Source organism: Oryza glaberrima, chromosome 12, assembly GCF_000147395.1.
Source record: "Oryza glaberrima chromosome 12, OglaRS2, whole genome shotgun sequence".
Lineage (NCBI taxonomy): Eukaryota > Viridiplantae > Streptophyta > Magnoliopsida > Poales > Poaceae > Oryza > Oryza glaberrima.
This window is the reverse complement of record NC_068337.1, coordinates 11,428,730-11,448,054: the sequence shown is the minus strand read 5'-3', so window position 1 is coordinate 11,448,054 and position 19,325 is coordinate 11,428,730. Positions and strand designations below refer to the sequence as shown.

Here is a 19,325-nt window from a genome sequence, read left to right as displayed (position 1 = left end):
GACATTTAAAAGTAAATTCAATAAAGTCTAAAAGTAATTTGCATCTCTACTATTATAAAAGTTAAAGATGTTTTTGTCGGTATTTTAGTACGTCATCCGTGTATGAGTTGATTTTCAAGTTCTTTTGGAAATACATATTCATATTTGAGTCAGTTTTTAAGTTCGTTCGCTTTTGAGAAGTAGTCATATTAGAAATCTCTTAAAAAAACTCACATGCTAACTTAATACGATCAGACTTCTCATTGTTACTCATGATTTTCTAAAGAAAAAATATATATCCAAGCGAATTCTCACAGTGAATTTTATCTTAACTAAACTGTATAACAACATAGTTAAAATAGCCTTCACCCGTTACAACGCACGGACATTTTTTTTCTAGTATTAAACAAAACGGAAGTAACTTTGTCACAACATTAGAAGTAAATTCGTTGTAGGAATAAAAATATGACTTCACGTCCAATGAAAAAAGGCATTCATTAAAGTTACTTTCTTTTTGTTATAAGTTACTTCTATAATATATGTAAATTACTTTTACGCTTTATTGAATTTACTTTTATATGTCTAAGAAGTAATTTAATGAAATCTAAAAGTAATTTAGATATATTATAAAAGCAATTTATATTTTTTATCAAAATATAATCATGTGAGATCTTGTTATAAAGATTTAATTGTTACGAACATAACGGTACAATCAGATCGTAGATCGGATGAGTAGTTTAAGAGAAAATTGTATTTAAAGTATAGGTACATAGTGTTTTCTAGAGGGGTAGAAATAAACCAACTGGCACTAGCTATGTTACATCCATTTCCATTATGTACCTTGTACCGAATGTCTGTCTCCCCGTCCTCCATGCGCTGTAGCTGCACAGTTGATTATACTGTACATCAATATAATTCCCACATAACACGACTTGGCGTAAAACATTTGATTCTTTTCGTGACGTTTCACGTGTCGATCAGCAGTTGCCCAACATCAACACTGCTATTAATTCCCGCCCGGCCCAGCCAAACAACGTAGTAACTGCTTCGCCCAGCTCGAGTCGTAGCACCAAAAGAAGCAAGCACGCCTAGCTCGTTATCGATCATGGCGGCCACGTCGCCACTGCCACGGTGGGCGCCGACGCCAAGTCCGTCGCGGCCGCTCTGGCGCTGGGGCTGGGGCGGCGGCGCCACGCCGGACGCCCGGGCGGACGGAGGTGTCACCGGTTGGACCTCGTCGTTCTTCGCCGCCGTCTTCCCGTGGACGAGGAGACGACGTGTCGATGACAGATGGGCGCCGTCGGCCGGCGGCGGAGTGGGGACGTTCGACGGCGTCGAGGTGCCGCTGCCGGCGGCGCAGGCAGTTTCGCTTCCACGGGCGGCAGCGGACGTCGTCGACGACCCCGCGGTGTTCCTGACGTGGGAGGACGTGCGCGTGACGGTGCCCGGCCGCACTCGCGGCTCGCCGCCGGCGAGGATCCTCGACGGGATCACCGGGCACGCGCGGCCGGGGGAGGTGCTGGCGATCATGGGGCCGTCGGGGTGCGGGAAGACGACGCTTCTTGACACTCTCGCAGGTTCGTTTTCGGGCTCATCACTGTTACACGTGCATACTGTGATACCGTTAAATAAAGTAGTATTAGTAGTTGTGTATTTGAGGCTTTCTTCTTCTTTTTTTTATTTTGAAATTGAAATGGAGAATTATCGGGGGAAGCACGAGTAGCGTGATGATGGAGTCCTATTATGATTTCAATCTTGTAGCCAACGAATATTATACATATGTAGATGGGTTTTTAACATGATTTAATTTATTGTGATTAGGGATGTATCACTAGTTTTCATTTCTGAGAGTGTGTTAGCGGACACATTCGCAGGGGTATGATTGTGGTATTACGTCTGTAGTGGTGCGTACATATGCGTCTGTTGGATAATCTCAAGAAAATAATATAGAGAAATATAACAAACTTTTAACATTAACCAACCTATCAAAATTTTATTTGTGAAACTAAATTGTTTTCTTGGGACAATGAATAGGGTATTGATTTCCTTGGGTTTTTTTTTTTTTGCACCAGTAATTTCCTCCATTGATTTTTTGAGACTTTCATGCGAATCAATGGGCATGGAATCTATTCCTACGTATTGTTGCGTTTCTCTGTTTTCAAAAATCCTGTGTTCAAGGGAAGCCTTAATTTGTCCCCAAATAGAATCAACCTTCAAAATATTGTGTGATTAACGAAGACAATTCTCTCCCAACAAAACATTTTGTTTCAAAGTCCAAGTACATATAAAAATTTAAGATGCGCAATTTATATTTATATTTATGTCTATCTTTACGGAATGATATATATTTTGCTATCTCCCCATCCTTTTCATGTTTGTAAAAATAAAACCTCTGGGTATCGTTTTAAATTATACCATGAGGATAATCCTCAGGCACGTTAATTAGAAAATATCAAATAGGTGATGCACTAGCTATGTTGGTTCATGTACATAAAACGGACGCATTTTTCGTCTTTCCTGAGCTATAGGGGAGCCAAAGTTAAGAACAGGCAAATATGATACATACCCACTCACACGTGCATATTTTTCAAAGTCGAATGGAAACAATTTTAGATAAGAATGGTAGAACCGACCCAAATCTACAACTCTATACTTGATAATCTTTTCATCTAAGGTCATTTACATGTTCGAATATTCATTTCAAGATCTATTTGAATTATTGGATTTTAAATATTTTCAAATACCTTCATGCAGAGACAAACTCTTCTATGAAATTCTCAACGAGATCTACAGAAATAATTTTAATTTTTTTCTATTGCCTAAAAATTTAAAAATATAGCAGTACCGTTTTATGTGTATAGCAATAAGGGTTAATTGGATTTATACCATTGCAAATTTGCTCAATTAAAAAAGTAGCACTACTATTTATGATATACATTACGTGCCACTAAAATATTATAAAATTAGAAGCAAGCCATTACCGTCAAGAATTGTGTCCTGTTCTTACCCAAACCTATTCTTTTGTGTTCATCCTCTCTCTTGTTCATCTTCTATCTCGATCGGTAGAGCCGGCGAGGCGTGCCTGCGAGGTGGCGGTGGTGGATGGATGGGATCTGCCAAAAATGACGATGGATCGAGACATCGCCACTACCACGACGAGCTTGTCATTGCCGCGAATTTGCTCGCACGCGACTGCTGCTCGCTGTTGTCATGACTGCTGCATCATGGACTCTTGTCCTTTGCCGGGATTGAGGAGGCGGCCATCTCCCAGTCCCACTCCCTTTGCGTATGGATCTGGCCAAGGGGAAACTGGTGGCTTGCTGCACCTCTGGATCTGGTGGGAGGGGGTCAGAAGCATTGGGAGAGAGGAGGAAATTAAAGCTCTGACCACAGTCGTCTAATCGCTGCTGCCGAGTGTGCTGCCGCTGCTGCGGGGAGGAGGGGTCGCCATCGGTGAGGGGTCACCGTCGCTGCCGCGGGGAGAAGAGTCGCCAATTCGCCATTGCCGCTAGCAGGAAGGGGTCGTCGGCGTCTCAAGAGCGGAGGAAAAGCCTCGGCCTAATCGAGCTAAGAGGATGAACAAGCGAGCTGGGTCGATGAAAGTCGTATATGCAGAATTCCATTCACCAAAATTTAAAACAAGTATAGTGTCTGTCTACTTGTTTTGAATTGGTGTTATAATCACTATGCCCAAATGAGACAAATTCAACCGCGGGTGTGGTTGGGGTTCAATTATTTAGGTGCCGAACTGATCGAGGGAGAGGTTTGCGTGCACACTACTAAGACCATAATTGTGAACTGGAGTACAACTAATTGAGTGCACACGCATCCACTGTACTTAGCTGTAGGGTATAGTTCAACAGTATAGGAAATTAGATCTCCCTAGTTGTAATACATCGTATTTGGTCCCGTTCGAGTGAGCTGATTGATGGCTGATGGGCTGGAATACATGCATGTAACAGTAAACATAAAGATAAAATGCAAAGACTCTATTCGGTTTGCAAACTGGTTACGCCGTTGTATATATACATCGTAATTAAATCACTAAATCTTTATAATAAGATATTAGATAATTATATTTTGATAAAATAAATATCTATTTTAACTTCTAAAATCTGATGTGTTATGTATGAGAATAAAAAATTTCAACTAGTATTTTGTTGTGTTTTACTCCCTTCTTTCCAAATTGATCATCATATATGTTTATGCATCAATACCAAGGATAATTTAAATCACATCAATCAAGACACCATACACACATTCTCTCAGAATGCATGCATCGATTAAAACACCATACAAATTACACCTTAGCATGCACACATTCTTGCACAATGCATTAATTGTATTCTGATAAAATCCGTATCCATACGGTTATATGATGATCAATTTAAGAAATTTTGAATACCATTATATGCTAATCAATTTAGGAAGGAGGGAATACATTTCACCTAAATGTTCTAATGACTAATTTTTTTACAACATATAACTTGGATTTGCTGATGGTAAAATGTAATAAAATATTTGGACCGCCTAATTTTTAGCAAGGTCGGATGCCCGATTCTTAGTTTAGCCACAAAATTTATTTGCTAAGGGGGTGATAATGCTAATTTTGGTTAAAATATTAAGCTAGATGGGAGGGGTGCTAAGGCCATCCCCAACCCTCCATCTCATCTAGTGTCCATAGCATTGAATACATTGTAACATAAGCAAAAATATGACGTAGCAAGAGAGTTAATGAGCAGAGAGGTAAAAAGATGATGAAACCATTTCTCATGCAAGAAACCATCTCTACACAATAATCAAGAATAAAAATAATAGGATAGGTGGATAAAAGGAGAGAGAAGAGAGATGATTGGATGGTAATTTAATTTGAAAACACCATCCATTGGATGTATAGTTTCTACACATAGTGTCTATATGACATGACAAGTATGAAAACTACTTGATAGTTTCTGAGTTGGGGGTGACCTAATCAATTTAGGAAGGAGGGAAAACATTTCACCCAAATGTTTTAATGACTAATTTTTTTACAACATATAACTTGAATTTGCTGATGTTAAAATGTAATAAAATATTTGGACTGCCTGATTTTTAGCAAGGTCGGATGCCCAATTCTTACTTTAGCCACAAAATTTATTTGCTAAGGGGGTGATAATGCTAATTTTGGTTAAAATATTAAGCTAGATGGGAGGGAGGCTAAGCCCTCTCCTCCCCTCGTCTTAGGAACTGCTTTAATGTTGTAAATAAAAATATTTCTGAAGTGTTCTCGTACAAAGTTTTAGTTATATAGTAGTTTAATTATAGATGGACCTTTTATACTTGATCTCCTGTAAATTAACATATGTCAGATATACGAATTCATATAGTTGGTAACTTGATGTATATAGTAGTAATAACTATCGTGTTGGCCTAAGTACATAGTAATAATAATAATAAAGTAATAGTTCACAAATGACAAGTGATGATGGGCTGTATCAGATTAATTTGTGCAGTTAATATTCGGATAGAATAATCCATGTTCGTTGCCTACAATCTTACCTATAACTTTTGATGCTTTTCACTAGTAACAATTACTATATTCTAAAACTCAAGATATAAATATGTCACATCATTACCCACTAGCTAGTGCATCTTAAATCTCCTGCAAAAATAACCCGCTATATACAATTTATTATATTCTAAAGCTCAAAATACAAGTCACTACTTCAAAACAACGGATAGGTGCCGGTGGAGAAATCTGTCACCTAAAGCCGGTTCCCAATCAACACCTATCCTCTTCTTTGTTGTAGTAGTGACTTATTCCCTACCAGCACCCAACAAGCGGCATCTTTGAGGAGAGCTAAAAGGTGCCGATTCGGGAACCTGCACCTCTTTGCCCAACCAAATTCCATAGAACATTTAATTCATAGAATGAACATTTAATCCAAGAAGACCAAACACTAAGAACACAAAGAATGGGCCGATGTCGAGGAGCGGAGGGTGCCACGCCTGTTGCCACCTCCCTCCCACCGGATCTGGTGGAGGGGGCACCGTATGTAGCGGAGGGGAGTGCGTAGCCACTGTCGCTTGGGTAGCTCGCTGCCTCCCCTCCCGTCGAATCTGGTGGAGGAGATAGCGTCGCCGCTAGGTGGGGATGGTCGCCTCCGCAGCTGGGTGGGCGGAGTCGCACGTGAGAAGAGAGAGAAGTATGCGAGAGGAAGATTGAGAGAGAAAGGCGTGTAAGAAAGGGACACCGGGGAGAGGGACCATGTCCTGCTCTTCTTATCAGCTCGAGCGAATAAGGACGAGTGGTCGGCTCGGCTCGATTTTTCGTGTGCTGGTTTCTAAAAAACTGGTATCTATAATATATTATTGATGTTGGCTTTTTAATTCACTGGCACCTATAATAAAATAGAGATGTCAGTTTTTTTTTTTAAAAAAAGAGATCATGTTGGTTTTTTATAGAACCGACGCATATAACCGTTTAAAGGTGCCAATTTTTTATTAGCCCATGGAGATGGGAAAAATACTATAAGTGCCAATTTTAGCTATTCCACTATCTATAGTGTCAATCTATATATATGTGCCTTTCGATAGTAGCGAGTATGTCGAAACATCACCCCAAACATCACTTTCTTAATATTGCAACATATATCCATATCTAGCATTTCTATAATATATAATATTCATGTAAAGTGCCCGATATCACATAGTTTCGTACAATAATTATTACTACATACTAGTGCACCCTATCTATGAAATGTGGGTCCAGTATCATTATAGTAAAGGTTAATGTTTGCAGCGTCATTATTGCAAATCTCCCCTTTCAAAGAGATCTAGTACTAATATTTTTGATCCCTACATGCCGTCTAACAAACATTAATTGGCCAAGTTGGGGTAAGAATATTCATGCAAACTAATGCTATTGGTATTGAGTAATACATACAGTTCATTCTTAACTAATCGATCTCATAATTTGTTGATCTAATTAACCCATATCAAGTTTGAGTTGATGGTAACATCAACAGGATAAGCAGCGCGCCTAATCGGGTAACAAAAAAATGATTGCGTAATTGTTTTATAACCACAGCCTGCTGGTTTGACCGCAAGGTAAATCAAAAACTTAAACTAATACTAACTCTCTATAACCTTGGACTCGCGGAAAAATAATGAATAATAATGGTCGCAATCCAAGGCGCTGGAGCTGGACACATGCATACGCCTACTGCTGCTTTGCCCTTCTGACGCTAACTAGAAAATTAATTAAGTCATTGATAATTAGTTAACTAATTAATTAAAAGCAATCAATCGAAGATTCTTCTGGCTGCCTATCATTAAGACGTACAGAGAAAGTATGTATTGTGTTACAGTGGCTTGTTGCTACAATATATTGTCTCCGTCCTATTAAAAAATAAATAAAAGATATGACGCATTTTAATAGAATCTAGGCAGCAGAGTTGCATTCAGATTTATATTACTAAGATATATTACATCATGTATTAAATTATTACTAAGATATATTACATCATGTATTAAATTTGTTTTCTATGAGATGAAAAGAGTATTTGTCAATAACGTAATCATCTCATCAGTAATATACAAATGAAGTAAATGCTAAAAAAAAGACATAAACTAGAGGTATACTGTGAACTAGTGGGTGCATAGTGATCAGTCCAAATCAAGATTAAATCCTGATGGCCACAATTACAATTTTTTTTATCTAGAGAAGAATATTTTTTACCCAGTTTTTGCATCCAATAGGATATATACATCCATATTTAAATTAGAAACTTAGCCTATCAAATAGAGAATTTAGCCCTCAAATAACCCAATCTAAAATTCGCAATTACATACGTGTGGATATGTTTTCAAAACAATTTTACTGAGGTTTAAGGATTTAATTTTAGTGAGGTTTAAGGTTTTGAAGACTTCTTTTAGTATTCAAGGATAATTGGGCCATCATTAATTTATCGAAGAAATTAAATATAACAGTATAAGGCCATTTCCAACCCAAAACATTAGACATAGTTTCTATAAACTCCACATCAATAAGAAACTAGTTTAATGCTACTTATTTCACATGATATTTTGGATGTTGTGTATAAATCATGTCTCATGCAAGACATGATTTTCTTCTCTTTTCACATTTATTTACTTGCCACATCATTTTCTATTCTAGATGACAGCTTATTTAATACTATGGTAGATATTATTCTAGTCATTGAGTTGGGAATGGCCTAATGTTGACCTAGGTGGGCAGTCAAGGAATTAGTTTGTCGTTACACTCACGCCGCTAACGCTGTGCCTATGTAGGCCCTGTTTAGGGTGTCTTTAGTTCTTGCTAAAATTAGAAGTTTGATTGAAATTGGAACGATGTGATGAAAAAGTTAGAAGGTTGTGTGTGTAGGAAAGTTTTGATGTGATGGAAAAGTTGGAAGTTTGAAGAAAAAGTTTGGAACTAAACTCGGCCTTAGATTCCAACTTTTTTTTTCAAAGTTCTAACTTTTCCGTCACATCAAACTTTCCACGCACGCAAACTTCCAACTTATTCATCATATCATTTCAATTTCTTCGAACTTTCAATTCAATTCTAATGTGAAACTAAACACAGCCAACTCCTCGTCTCCAACGCGCTTCAGGTATAAGTACGAAACAGTGCCTTGATGCAATCGCTTCAGGTGGAGGACACCGCACTGATTCGTGGTCCAAAGCCCAGAAACGTACACCCGAACAGAAACGATACTCTCACCGGTCAAAAGGGAAAGAATACCTAATATCGTTTCTTTGTTTTAAAAGAAAACAATCATCAATTTCTCTTAAAATATTATATATTACATTTAGGAGCTTCAGTTCCTAAGATGTCATAAGATACTTCCTTGATTTCATCATATCAAATCAATTACAGAAGCAATAGACAAATTACAAAATATTTTTCAGGACATTCTTGTTCGTTTGGTGAGGCTGGGAACTCACCTCCAGTATACACAAAACGGAGTATCTTATTAGCGCATTATTAATTAAGTATTTGCTAGTTTTTTAAAAATAATAAATTAATATGATTTTTAAAACAACTTTAAAACTCACATTTATCAGTTTGAAAAACATGCACGCAGAAAATGAGGGTGGTGAATTGAGAACTCTGTCAAAAGAAAATAGAGGTTTGCCTGTTTAAATTAGCGGACATAAAGATAATGGATAATCCAACCGATGAGGCTCTTAAGGATGAGATTAACCGATCCTTAGTCCATTCTTTTGTTGTTTCGTTCACTTCGACCACTCGAAATGTTCTTACAGTATACTTTACTGATCGTACAAAGACAATGGATCAAATTTTATGATGAATATAAATATGTAGATAACAAACCCCTTCAAAAAAAAACATTTCAAAACTTCATCTATCTATTATATACTAAAAGTCCATTAAACTTCCTAGAAACGCTCTTAAGTCGCCACGTGGCATTCCTATAAATACTCATAAGCCGCCACATGACACTGTTTAATCTCACCGTCAATTTTCACTTAAATTGGTGGACCCATTATTTTACACCATTAGATTAGATCTATTATTAAAAAATTAATAAATTCCTCCTACTTATATGATACACAGAGTATAACTGTTCTCTGGTACATACGTACCAACGATTGAAAGCAATTACCTGCTGTTCACAAAAAGAATCATACAAAAACTTAGATAAAAAAAGACAGTCAAAAATACATGCATCCATAAAAATAGATGGTCAACAGAAGTACGTAGGTGAGAGAGAGAGGACAGGAAGAGACTAAATTCTTTATTCAATCTAATCTAATGATTTAAATACTAAACGCATCGATTTAAATGAAAATCCAGGGCTATGTTTTTTTTAAAACTATCTATCTATGTATATATCTATTATATGCTAAAAGTCCATTAAACTTTCTACAAACACTTCTAAATCGTCATATGTCACTCCTACAAACGCTTCTAGGATGTCACTCGGCGCTTTAATAAATCAAAGAAAATCATAAATATTCTAAAAATACAAAATCTAACCATCGATTTTCCTTTCAATAAGGTGGACCCATCATGCATTCTCTACTATTAGTTTCATCTTAATAAAAAAATAAGACAGGGAAAAGACCTATGTTTTTCTAAGGTGGACTCAGACGGTCTATCATGCTATACCGCGCGTCCGGTTACGAGCCGGTTTGGCCGCGGCGGCAAATTTATCGCTAATTAACTTATCTCTGTATATACGTAGCACAAGCTGATTAGCTCCCATATTGTGTTACCACTAACTCATAGCTATATTTATTATATATACGGCAATATATATAAATGGAAGCTAGGAGATTAACACTAAGATTATACATATATATAGCTAATTAAATTAGTTATACATGATTTGTGAAAGGAGATTAACGGCAATATAACATAGCTAATTAAATCAGTTTGCATGATTTGCGGCAACATTACATAGCTAATTTGAACCAATGCATTTGGCAGTCTCTTGATAAATTGTCCAGCTTAAATCGGTGTATCTAAGATCTGATCTGTTTTAAGTCATCGTGATGTCTTTAAAATTAAAAAAGATTTTTTAAAAAACAAAATACATGATAATCGGTTTTAACTTAAATCGTTTAGAAAAATTAGAAAAACAAAGTCCCCTCCACCTCACCCTCACCATCACATACGCACAACGCTTTCCGTTCCCTCCACTTTTGGGCTTGGGTTCTCCGCTCTCCACTTCTCTCTGTATCTTTTGGAGTAACAATGATAAAAGAGAAACAACCAATAATATCGAAACATCCATAGTTATATTAAGCTACATGTCTCATATCTATTCTAATTATTGATCTATACATAATTAAACCAACAAATTAAGATTCATAATAACTGGTATAAAATAGAAAAAAAATTGTCAATAGGGAATAAATTGAACCAATTGTAGAACATCTAACAAATTTGTAAAGAAATGGTTTTTAATTTTCACTTAAACTGAAACAGCCGTTGCCATATCAATTAAATTGGCCTTCCCTCTATCTACGATGCCATGGCATTATGAGTTACTTCACGTATTATTATATATGTAATTCACACTAAAATAGCAATATCTAATTGGTTAAAAGTAATATTTGTTAGTATTAGATTTAAAATTTAAGACTCATATTGACTAGGTATATTTAAAAAGCTCTATAGGTCAGACGTATCATAGGGAAGCAAGTTCTAGATTATGTATATCTCCTTCGCATTTATTGATCATATAAAGTATGTGTAACAAATTACGTCAATATGAACAAATTAGAGAGAGGTCTAGCTTGATAGTACAAATAAACATATTTATTAGCAATAATTGTTTTTTAAGATTTGTAAAACAAGGCTCTAAACATTCAATTAAAAAAGAAAAACACCTTACTTTTTATCCAAACTTAATTTATTAGAAATGTATGGTAAACAAACAAACTAATTAAGTCTACCTTATTTTTAAATAACTAGGAAGGCTGTAAATATTTAGTTGTATAGATGAATTAAGTACTATTATATATAGTATAAAGCTAACAAATAGCTTAGAAAATTTATTTGAGCAATACCAAAACGATAAAGAAATTTGTGAGGAAAACGAACTTATGAAGCATGGTATATGCCATCCGTTTGATATTCCACCCATATAAATTCATCAAAATATAACCATGATACATGCCCGCGCATACGCGCGGGCTATCTTCCTAGTTTATAAAAAAATTGTGTAATTACTACTCCCTTCGTTTCATATTACAATTCCTTTGACTTTTTTCTTATTCAAACTTTGTTATGTTTGACCAAATTTGTTAAAAAAATAAAGCAACATTTTCAATACAAAACAAACATATTATCATAATATATTAAATATTAGTTTAATGGAACTAATTTGGTATTATAATTTTTTTAAAAATTTTTTTATGAACTTAATCAAACTTAGATATGTTTGACTAGCAAAATATCATAACAACTTATTATATAAAATGGACGCATAGTATTTTTTTCACTTTCACCTGAGTGCACACCATGTACGTTAGTACTCCCTCCTTCAAATAGTCTAGGTCCTTTTTTTTTTTGCACCAAGACCAAGGTATAGTTAACTCATTCATCTTGTGACAAAACTAATAAACATGCAACCAATAAGTATTAAAATGATTTCTTCGGTTCCGATCAAAAGTTTAATATAGCATATAATAACTACAAATAGGACTTAGACTTTTAGAAAAAATCAAAGAATAAAATAGGACTTAGACTTTTGGAAGGAGTGAGTACTAGAGGGAAGTGGGCAGCTACAAATTTTAGGGTAAAACCTATTTTTTGCCCTCAACTTTGCTCAAAGTCCATTCGTCATCCTGAATTACAGAAACGGTTATTTCTCACTTTCAACTTTTTAAAACCATATACTTGGGTCTAAAACATATGGATTTCTGATCGATGTACTAGAGCTAGTGGTTTTTTTTTCTCACATAAACTTAATTTAGGGAAGTTTCGTAATTGTGGGCCTACTTAGGTGACATCTACATGGACAATGCGTGCAATGTCAATATGAACTAGGAAAGGCAATTCCATTGCAAGCAAAATCAATAAAAATATTATCATAGTATTTTTCTTGTCTAGTTTAAAAAATGGAGGGTGAGGGTAAAAAAAAACGGTTTTATAGTTTAAGGTAAAAATAGACTTTGAGCAAATTTCAAAGATTAAGGGCTTGTTTGGAATGGAAGACAAAACGTAAGAACGAGTGCAATGTCAATATGAACTAGGAAAGGCAATTCCATTGCAAGCAAAATCAATAAAAATATTATCATAGTATTTTTCTTGTCTAGTTTAAAAAATGGAGGGTGGGGGTAAAAAAAAACCGGTTTTATAGTTTAAGGTAAAAATAGACTTTGAGCAAATTTCAAAGATTAAGAGCTTGTTTGGAATGGAAGACAAAACGTAAGAACACAAAGTACACGAATGCAGCCGTATAACAGAAAATGTAAAAAATTAACACAATCGATAGATAATTGGGGTTTGAGATGAAGGAATTTCGTCTCATCTCATTCTTCAACATAGCAAAAGTAAATATTGACTTTTACTGGACATTTATTTTCCGACATTATTGGTGCAAAAGTAAATGGTGCAAGAAATTCTTCCTCGGTTTTGCCTCCTCCTGTTACTGTACATTGTTCCAAACAGAGAGACAGTGACTTTTCATATGATTTTAATTCGCTTCGACTAACCCTCGCTTAAAAATAAATTTTACCCTAAAATTTACTATTGATCTTCGACGATCCTTTCTGTAGTATCTTGTCGATAAATATCCAAGAATAAACCCTCTATTGGACTGCTGGATATTTGCGCCTGGTGATTAGTTTAGATGAAATAATATCATAAAAAACATTTATCTAAAAAAATATCATAAAGAACATTTTTTATGATATTATTTCATGTTAGACATAATGTTGCCAAGTGTAGCTTTTATTCAGCATTTTTTTTCCATTTTTTCATGCTGAACCAAGATGGCAGCAGACAATATAAATCATATATATTGTTCATGGATGCAAGATTATAATGCTTAGTAAATTTATACTATTCGTCTCCATACTCTTCTCCATCTCTCGTTTTAACCATTGATGAATTTATGGCACTGCAGGACGGTTAGGACCAGAAATGAATCAAACCGGTGTGATTTTAATAAATGGCCGGCAGGAAAAGCTTGCCTTCGGAACCTCGGTAAGAAATCATTATATCAGCTCTGTCACTCACAATTGTATTTTCCAACCATTTATCTCGGGAAAGGTCAAGGTTAATTACTAGCCATGCTTTTAATTTGCTGCCTTTTATGCACTTTGTTGTAATTGCATACTACACTGACAAAATATCTACTGTAATAATCAATTAGCTAATAATTATATACAATAATACATGAATTAATAATGAAACTCTTAACAAAGAATATTTTTTAAGCTTCACAGGAGGTGAGGCTTGTCTCTCGTCTCTGTTTTTTTTTCTGTGAGGAATTTTATTTCACCGCATTATCATGCCAAACTGATCAGCCCATATAGATGTGTACATGAAGTGCACAGCCCAAAAAGTATTAATTCTTTACTGTCAGCTAAAAAAATAATTATAATTCTTGTGTAGGCATATGTAACCCAAGACAACGTGCTCATGTCGACTCTATCGGTGAGAGAAGCCGTCTACTACTCGGCTCACCTGCAGCTACCTGACACGATGCTGGCGTCAGAGAAGCGCGCCCACGCGGAGCGTGTAATCCGGGAGATGGGGCTTAGCGACAACATGGACACGCGCATCGGCGGCCGTATCACCAAGGGCATCAGCGGCGGGCAGCGGAAGCGGATGAGCATCTGCATTGAGATGCTGACACGGCCGCGGCTGCTTTTCCTCGACGAGCCCACCAGCGGGCTGGATAGCGCCGCCTCCTACCACGTCATGAGCCACATCACCCGGGTCGCTGCCAGGGAAGGGATGACTGTCATTGCCGCTGTGCACCAGCCCAGTGGCGACGTCTTTGACCTCTTCCATGGTCTCTTATTGCTAGCCTATGGGAGGATGGTATTCTTTGGAACAGTTTCTAATGCTACCGAGGTAATTAATTGACACTCTTCTTATATGCTATCTATTTTCACTGGGATTTTGACTTTTGATTCAAATTTTATTCACAAAGATTTTAGGTACTACTTTTCCATCCAACCACCCCTCATTTAATTTTCACCCGATTTTACACATAAACACGCTCCACTCATTAACTACCCCTCATTTAATGATGGACATTATAGTCTTTTCCCTTTATTCTTAATCTCTTCAAAAGAAACTAGAATCCGTTGTATTCGTAAATAAGAAAACATATGCATTTAGCAAAGTTGGACTTCGATCAGTGTCCGAAATGTATTTTCCATTCAGTGGGACTAGAGGGAGAATATGTCAGCCTAACAACTATGTTTGTAACTAATTACCAAAATCTCTTTAATTGCTCTTGACATTGCACATCTATATTCATCTATTTCAGTTTTTTACCCAAAGTGGTTTTCCATGCCCACACCTGAGGAACCCATCCGACCACTTCCTGAGAACAATCAACAAGGACTTTGATGAGGTATAGGTGTTTTATTATCACATTTTGACAACCATGTTGTAATAACATTCTTTTCTGCCAGGACTGTTGGAAGTATATTTATTTACTTAGCATTACAATGTATTTAGGGAACTATGGAAAGCTCCAAGGCTAACAGAAAAACAGCAGCTGAAGCAACAAATATTCTAACAAATGCATACCACTCCTCCACTTATTCAGAGAAAACAGCCAATGAGATAGTTGAGATGAAAGGGATGGTATGTTACGATTATTAATTAGTTGAATTTTCTTTAAGATATACTTCCTTTGTTTCACATTATAAAATGTTTTGGGTTTTCAATAGATTCATGCATGGATCCATATGTCTTTATATATGTGTCCAAATTCATATATATGGATATGTTAGTAAATCTAGATGAGAGAAGAAGAGGACAAAACGTCTTGTAACGTGGAACGGAGATAGCATGCTCTTAGTTTTGTTCACAGGGCACTCTGTAATCACAGATAAAACTCTATGGACGGATATGTGGTATATATATAAAGAAATTATGAATAAATAAAAAATTTAATTGTTACTCAGCATTCTATGAATTTTTATAGACCAATTCTTACAACCATCCAGTTTTCATTTCAATGAACATGCAGTCCTTCACCATTGCATTTTGTTACTGTTTATATTTGATCATGTCCCCTGCCTTTGCCAACCTACTATATGAAAGTTTGCTTTCTCCAAAAAGTCATTCTTTTAACTGCTATCAATAAATATGTGTTTTGCTTTATTTTCAATTTGACAATACTTTTCTACTAAATACTGTTTTTTTATCGAAGTCACTTCATCATTGTTTCAAATAGTAAAACCGCTAAATCTATATTATAGTTTTTTTTTCTTTTTTTGCGTATGCTCACGGTAATCGTTCGTTTCGATAGAGCTACTAAAAGTACATCATAGAAGTTTGAAACATAATTAGTTGTTAAATTATTATGTTTGCATTGATGCTTCATGGCCTCATAGATATATATTTGCTTTTGTATTATGTGTTAACAGGGTGGAACTCCATTTAGAAGGAAAGAGCAAGCCAGCTTCTTGACAAAGCTCCTTGTGCTAACAAGAAGATCCTTCCTAAATATGCACAGGGACATAGGCTACTACTGGATGCGTTTGGGCATTTATTTGGGCATTGGCATTTGCCTCGGCACCATCTTCTACCAAGTTGGTTACAGCTACAGTTCTATCCAGGTGAGTTGGGTAATAAATATTCATTAGAAATATATGGTTTTACCTAGGGAAACATATAATCCGTGTTATGTACAGTTGTATTGATATACTTGCTCAAATGTTTCAGAGTAGATGTGAAGTAATAATGTATACAACCGCGCTTGTAACTTTCATGGCAATTGGAGGATTCCCTTCTTTCGTAGAGGACATAAAGGTAATGTTCTATCCTGATGTAAACTGGAATTTTCTGCAACATTGTTTCCCTTAGAACTATTATATTTTCAAATCCCACTAATTATTTTCTCTTGTAGAATTGAATTCTCAGTGTTACAGTTATCTGATTTATATTTGGGAAAACTAAATGTAAAGCACTCGTCCAGATGTCTCTATATATGTTAATATTTATATTTAGAAGAAACAATATGAGTGACATCTTACACTAGTGTTTTAAAATACAAAGGAACTGGATTTACAATTTATTAGAAGAAAACAGTATAGTGATACTTTTCAATGACAGGAAATGTTTCTTCTTGTACTAATAAAACAAAACAGTATTTTATTTTCCTTATTCAAAAAATAACATCTTTGTTCAAACAAGAAGTCAAACAGATATAAATGTTTTCCTTCTTCCGCTGTAATAACGCATAAATCATACCATAACTCCTGAGAACATTTTTTGGAAATCAGTTATTCAGAAGGGAGAGATTGAGCGGCCATTACGGAGTCATGGAATTTGTAATCTCAAACACCCTCTCAGCCACCCCTTACCTTGCCGTCATCGCTGTGATCCCCGGAGCAATGATGTATTACCTCACAGGGCTGACCCGAGGTGCGGAACACTTCGCATACTTCGTCGCCACACTCTGCATGTGCACGCTGCTGGTAGAGAGCATGATGATGATCATCGCAGTCATCGTCCCAGACTTCCTCATGGGAATCATCATCGGTGCCGGGATACAGGGCATGATGATGCTCAATGGTGGCTTCTTCCGCCTCCCGAACGAGCTCCCGAAGCCGGTGTGGAAGTACCCTTGCTACTACATCTCCTTCCACAAGTATGCGGTGCAGGGGTTTTACAAGAATGAGTTCATAGGGCTGTCTTTTCCAAGTGATCAGCTCATCGAGGCCAATGCCACTATCAGTGGTCTTCAGGTTCTCAAGGAAAGGCTGCAAGTGGAGATGGGCTATTCAAAGTGGGTAAACCTTGCTATCCTGTTTGGGATGATGGTGACATACAGGATGATATTCTTCGTTATTGTCAAGATTGCAGAGGAGCTCAGGCTAAAACTGAGAGGGATTAGATTTAGACGGCTTAAATAGTCGTCTTCTCTCTTGGAAAACCCGGCCAGGAGGAAGGGATCACTAAACACAAATAAAATTTGAAGTACAGAATGTACTACAGTAGTGTGTACTTATGTCATTTGAGCTTGATAATTCCTAACGGGTATTTTGTGGCATTTTAGTCCTTTGCCAATGGAAAAAATTGTAAAGGATTTTTTAAGGTAAACCAAGTTATCGTGAACGGTTCGTTGCACAGTGTTAAAGGGCTAACATTGCTCCTATCGCATCGGTGGTAAGATGTCATTTCTTCATATTTCAATTTTCTTAATGCCAAGTATTGCATTCCAAAAATGAATATATGGAGCAATAATGCCTAATGTAAGCACCGACATATTTTAATGTTCTTCCTGAAAAGTGACAGCAAGAGTGAAATGTGAAGAAATAATGAATATTTATACAGTGATGTATTTACAAACGGCCTGGTTTGAAACTTTTCTTCTGGGAGAGAAAAAGTTTGGGACAAATCCATATGAAAGGATTCTATAGATAAAACAAAATAAATGGTAGTAGAACGCATTGCTGTTTGAGATGTGTACACCTTTAAGAAATAAGATATATACAAAATACAATTCTCCACCTCAGATCCTGTTATCTCCTCCATTCTGTGGATATATAGAATTGTCAGAATTCTTCTCTTAATCTGCATCTATGGCTGCTGTCACTAACATCACTATATGCAAGATATATAAGCTATGTTTCTGCAATATTAGCTCCTATTATAACAAGTTATAAAGAAACACTAGCTATTGTTTGCAACTACAATGTGATAATGCATATTGGTGTTGTCTTGAAAAAAGTTCTGCAAAACTAAAGGTACTGATAAATTAAGGTGTTCGATTGGTGTAAATTTAACAAGTAGGTTTCCGCTGTAAGTTGTTCATTCTTGTCGCAGGACTGCGAATTTCTTTATAAGTTTGTTCCAAAAACCTTCCGTTCCACCTATAAGATGGATGTTTACCCCTAATTCATTAGAATCGGTTCTTCTAGCCGGTTTTGATTTGTAAACCCATCTTGTTCAGGAGTTTCTAGAGATCAAGGTGGTTGGTGATTCTGTAACACCAAAGCTTGTCAAGGTTAAAAATGTTGATGACTCCGTAAAATCATAAAACTTCAGGTGACCGACTGTGATAGTGCCTGAAAAAGGAGTCAACTGACATATATGGCACCTCCTTTGGCCAGATCTGGACAGGGATGAAGGCACGAATTGAAAGTATAGGGAGGCGAGATGAAGATATCCTAGAGCACACTAGATGGCAGGCCAGTGGAGAACTCATAGACAGACCAATAATGGGCACAATAAGGAAGCACCATGTCGACCAGTTCGACTCCCCTGCCTCCTTTTCCTTGTAACCATTATTGGTATAAACCCCATGGGTAGATGTTGACAGTGGTTCCCTGTTCCACGAGGTATCTAGCTATGAGCTGATGGTACGTAGTGTTGTTGGAAATCAAAGAATGGCGGTACTGCCGTTAGGTGGTGATAGTCTCTAGAGCCATGAATCTTAAGCGGCAAAACTTCAAGTGGGTGTTCAACAAAGGCTTCAGCACCGGAGGTGATATAGATCATCGAGGTGGCAGCGTAAGTGGTTTTATGGGGAGTATGAGGTCTTTTTTCTTTATTCATTTTCATTTTTACACCCTAGGAGCACTATCACTGTCGTTTCCTGGACCGGCAGTAATAGTCTGGGGGAACTTTTACGGTATATTCTACTGCTAGTATATACTAGCAGTATATT

At 36.5% G+C, this 19,325-nt stretch overlaps 1 protein-coding gene across 1 annotated transcript; it reads left to right on the top strand.

The window, feature by feature from the left end:
• The first annotated feature begins 901 nt into the window (after nucleotides 1-901).
• On the top strand, nucleotides 902-17,842 carry LOC127757719 (ABC transporter G family member 1-like). Its single transcript, XM_052283285.1, has 8 exons — nucleotides 902-1,556; nucleotides 13,590-13,669; nucleotides 14,081-14,545; nucleotides 14,967-15,053; nucleotides 15,161-15,289; nucleotides 16,078-16,269; nucleotides 16,376-16,462; nucleotides 16,936-17,842. Exons 1-8 carry the CDS (start codon nucleotides 1,085-1,087, stop codon nucleotides 17,566-17,568), a joined length of 2,145 nt encoding a protein of 714 aa, XP_052139245.1. The 5' UTR covers nucleotides 902-1,084; the 3' UTR covers nucleotides 17,569-17,842.
• The last annotated feature ends 1,483 nt before the right edge of the window (nucleotides 17,843-19,325 follow it).

What these genes read in the sequence shown, in the direction of transcription:
- LOC127757719 (XM_052283285.1), top strand. Translation starts at nt 1,085, where the DNA reads ATGGCGGCCACGTCGCCACTGCCACGGTGGGCGCCGACGCCAAGTCCG. An exon ending in GCTTCTTGACACTCTCGCAG is followed by an intron (nt 1,557 to 13,589) that starts GTTCGTTTTCGG and finishes ATGGCACTGCAG; the next exon opens with GACGGTTAGGACCAGAAATG. An exon ending in CTTTCGTAGAGGACATAAAG is followed by an intron (nt 16,463 to 16,935) that starts GTAATGTTCTAT and finishes TTTGGAAATCAG; the next exon opens with TTATTCAGAAGGGAGAGATT.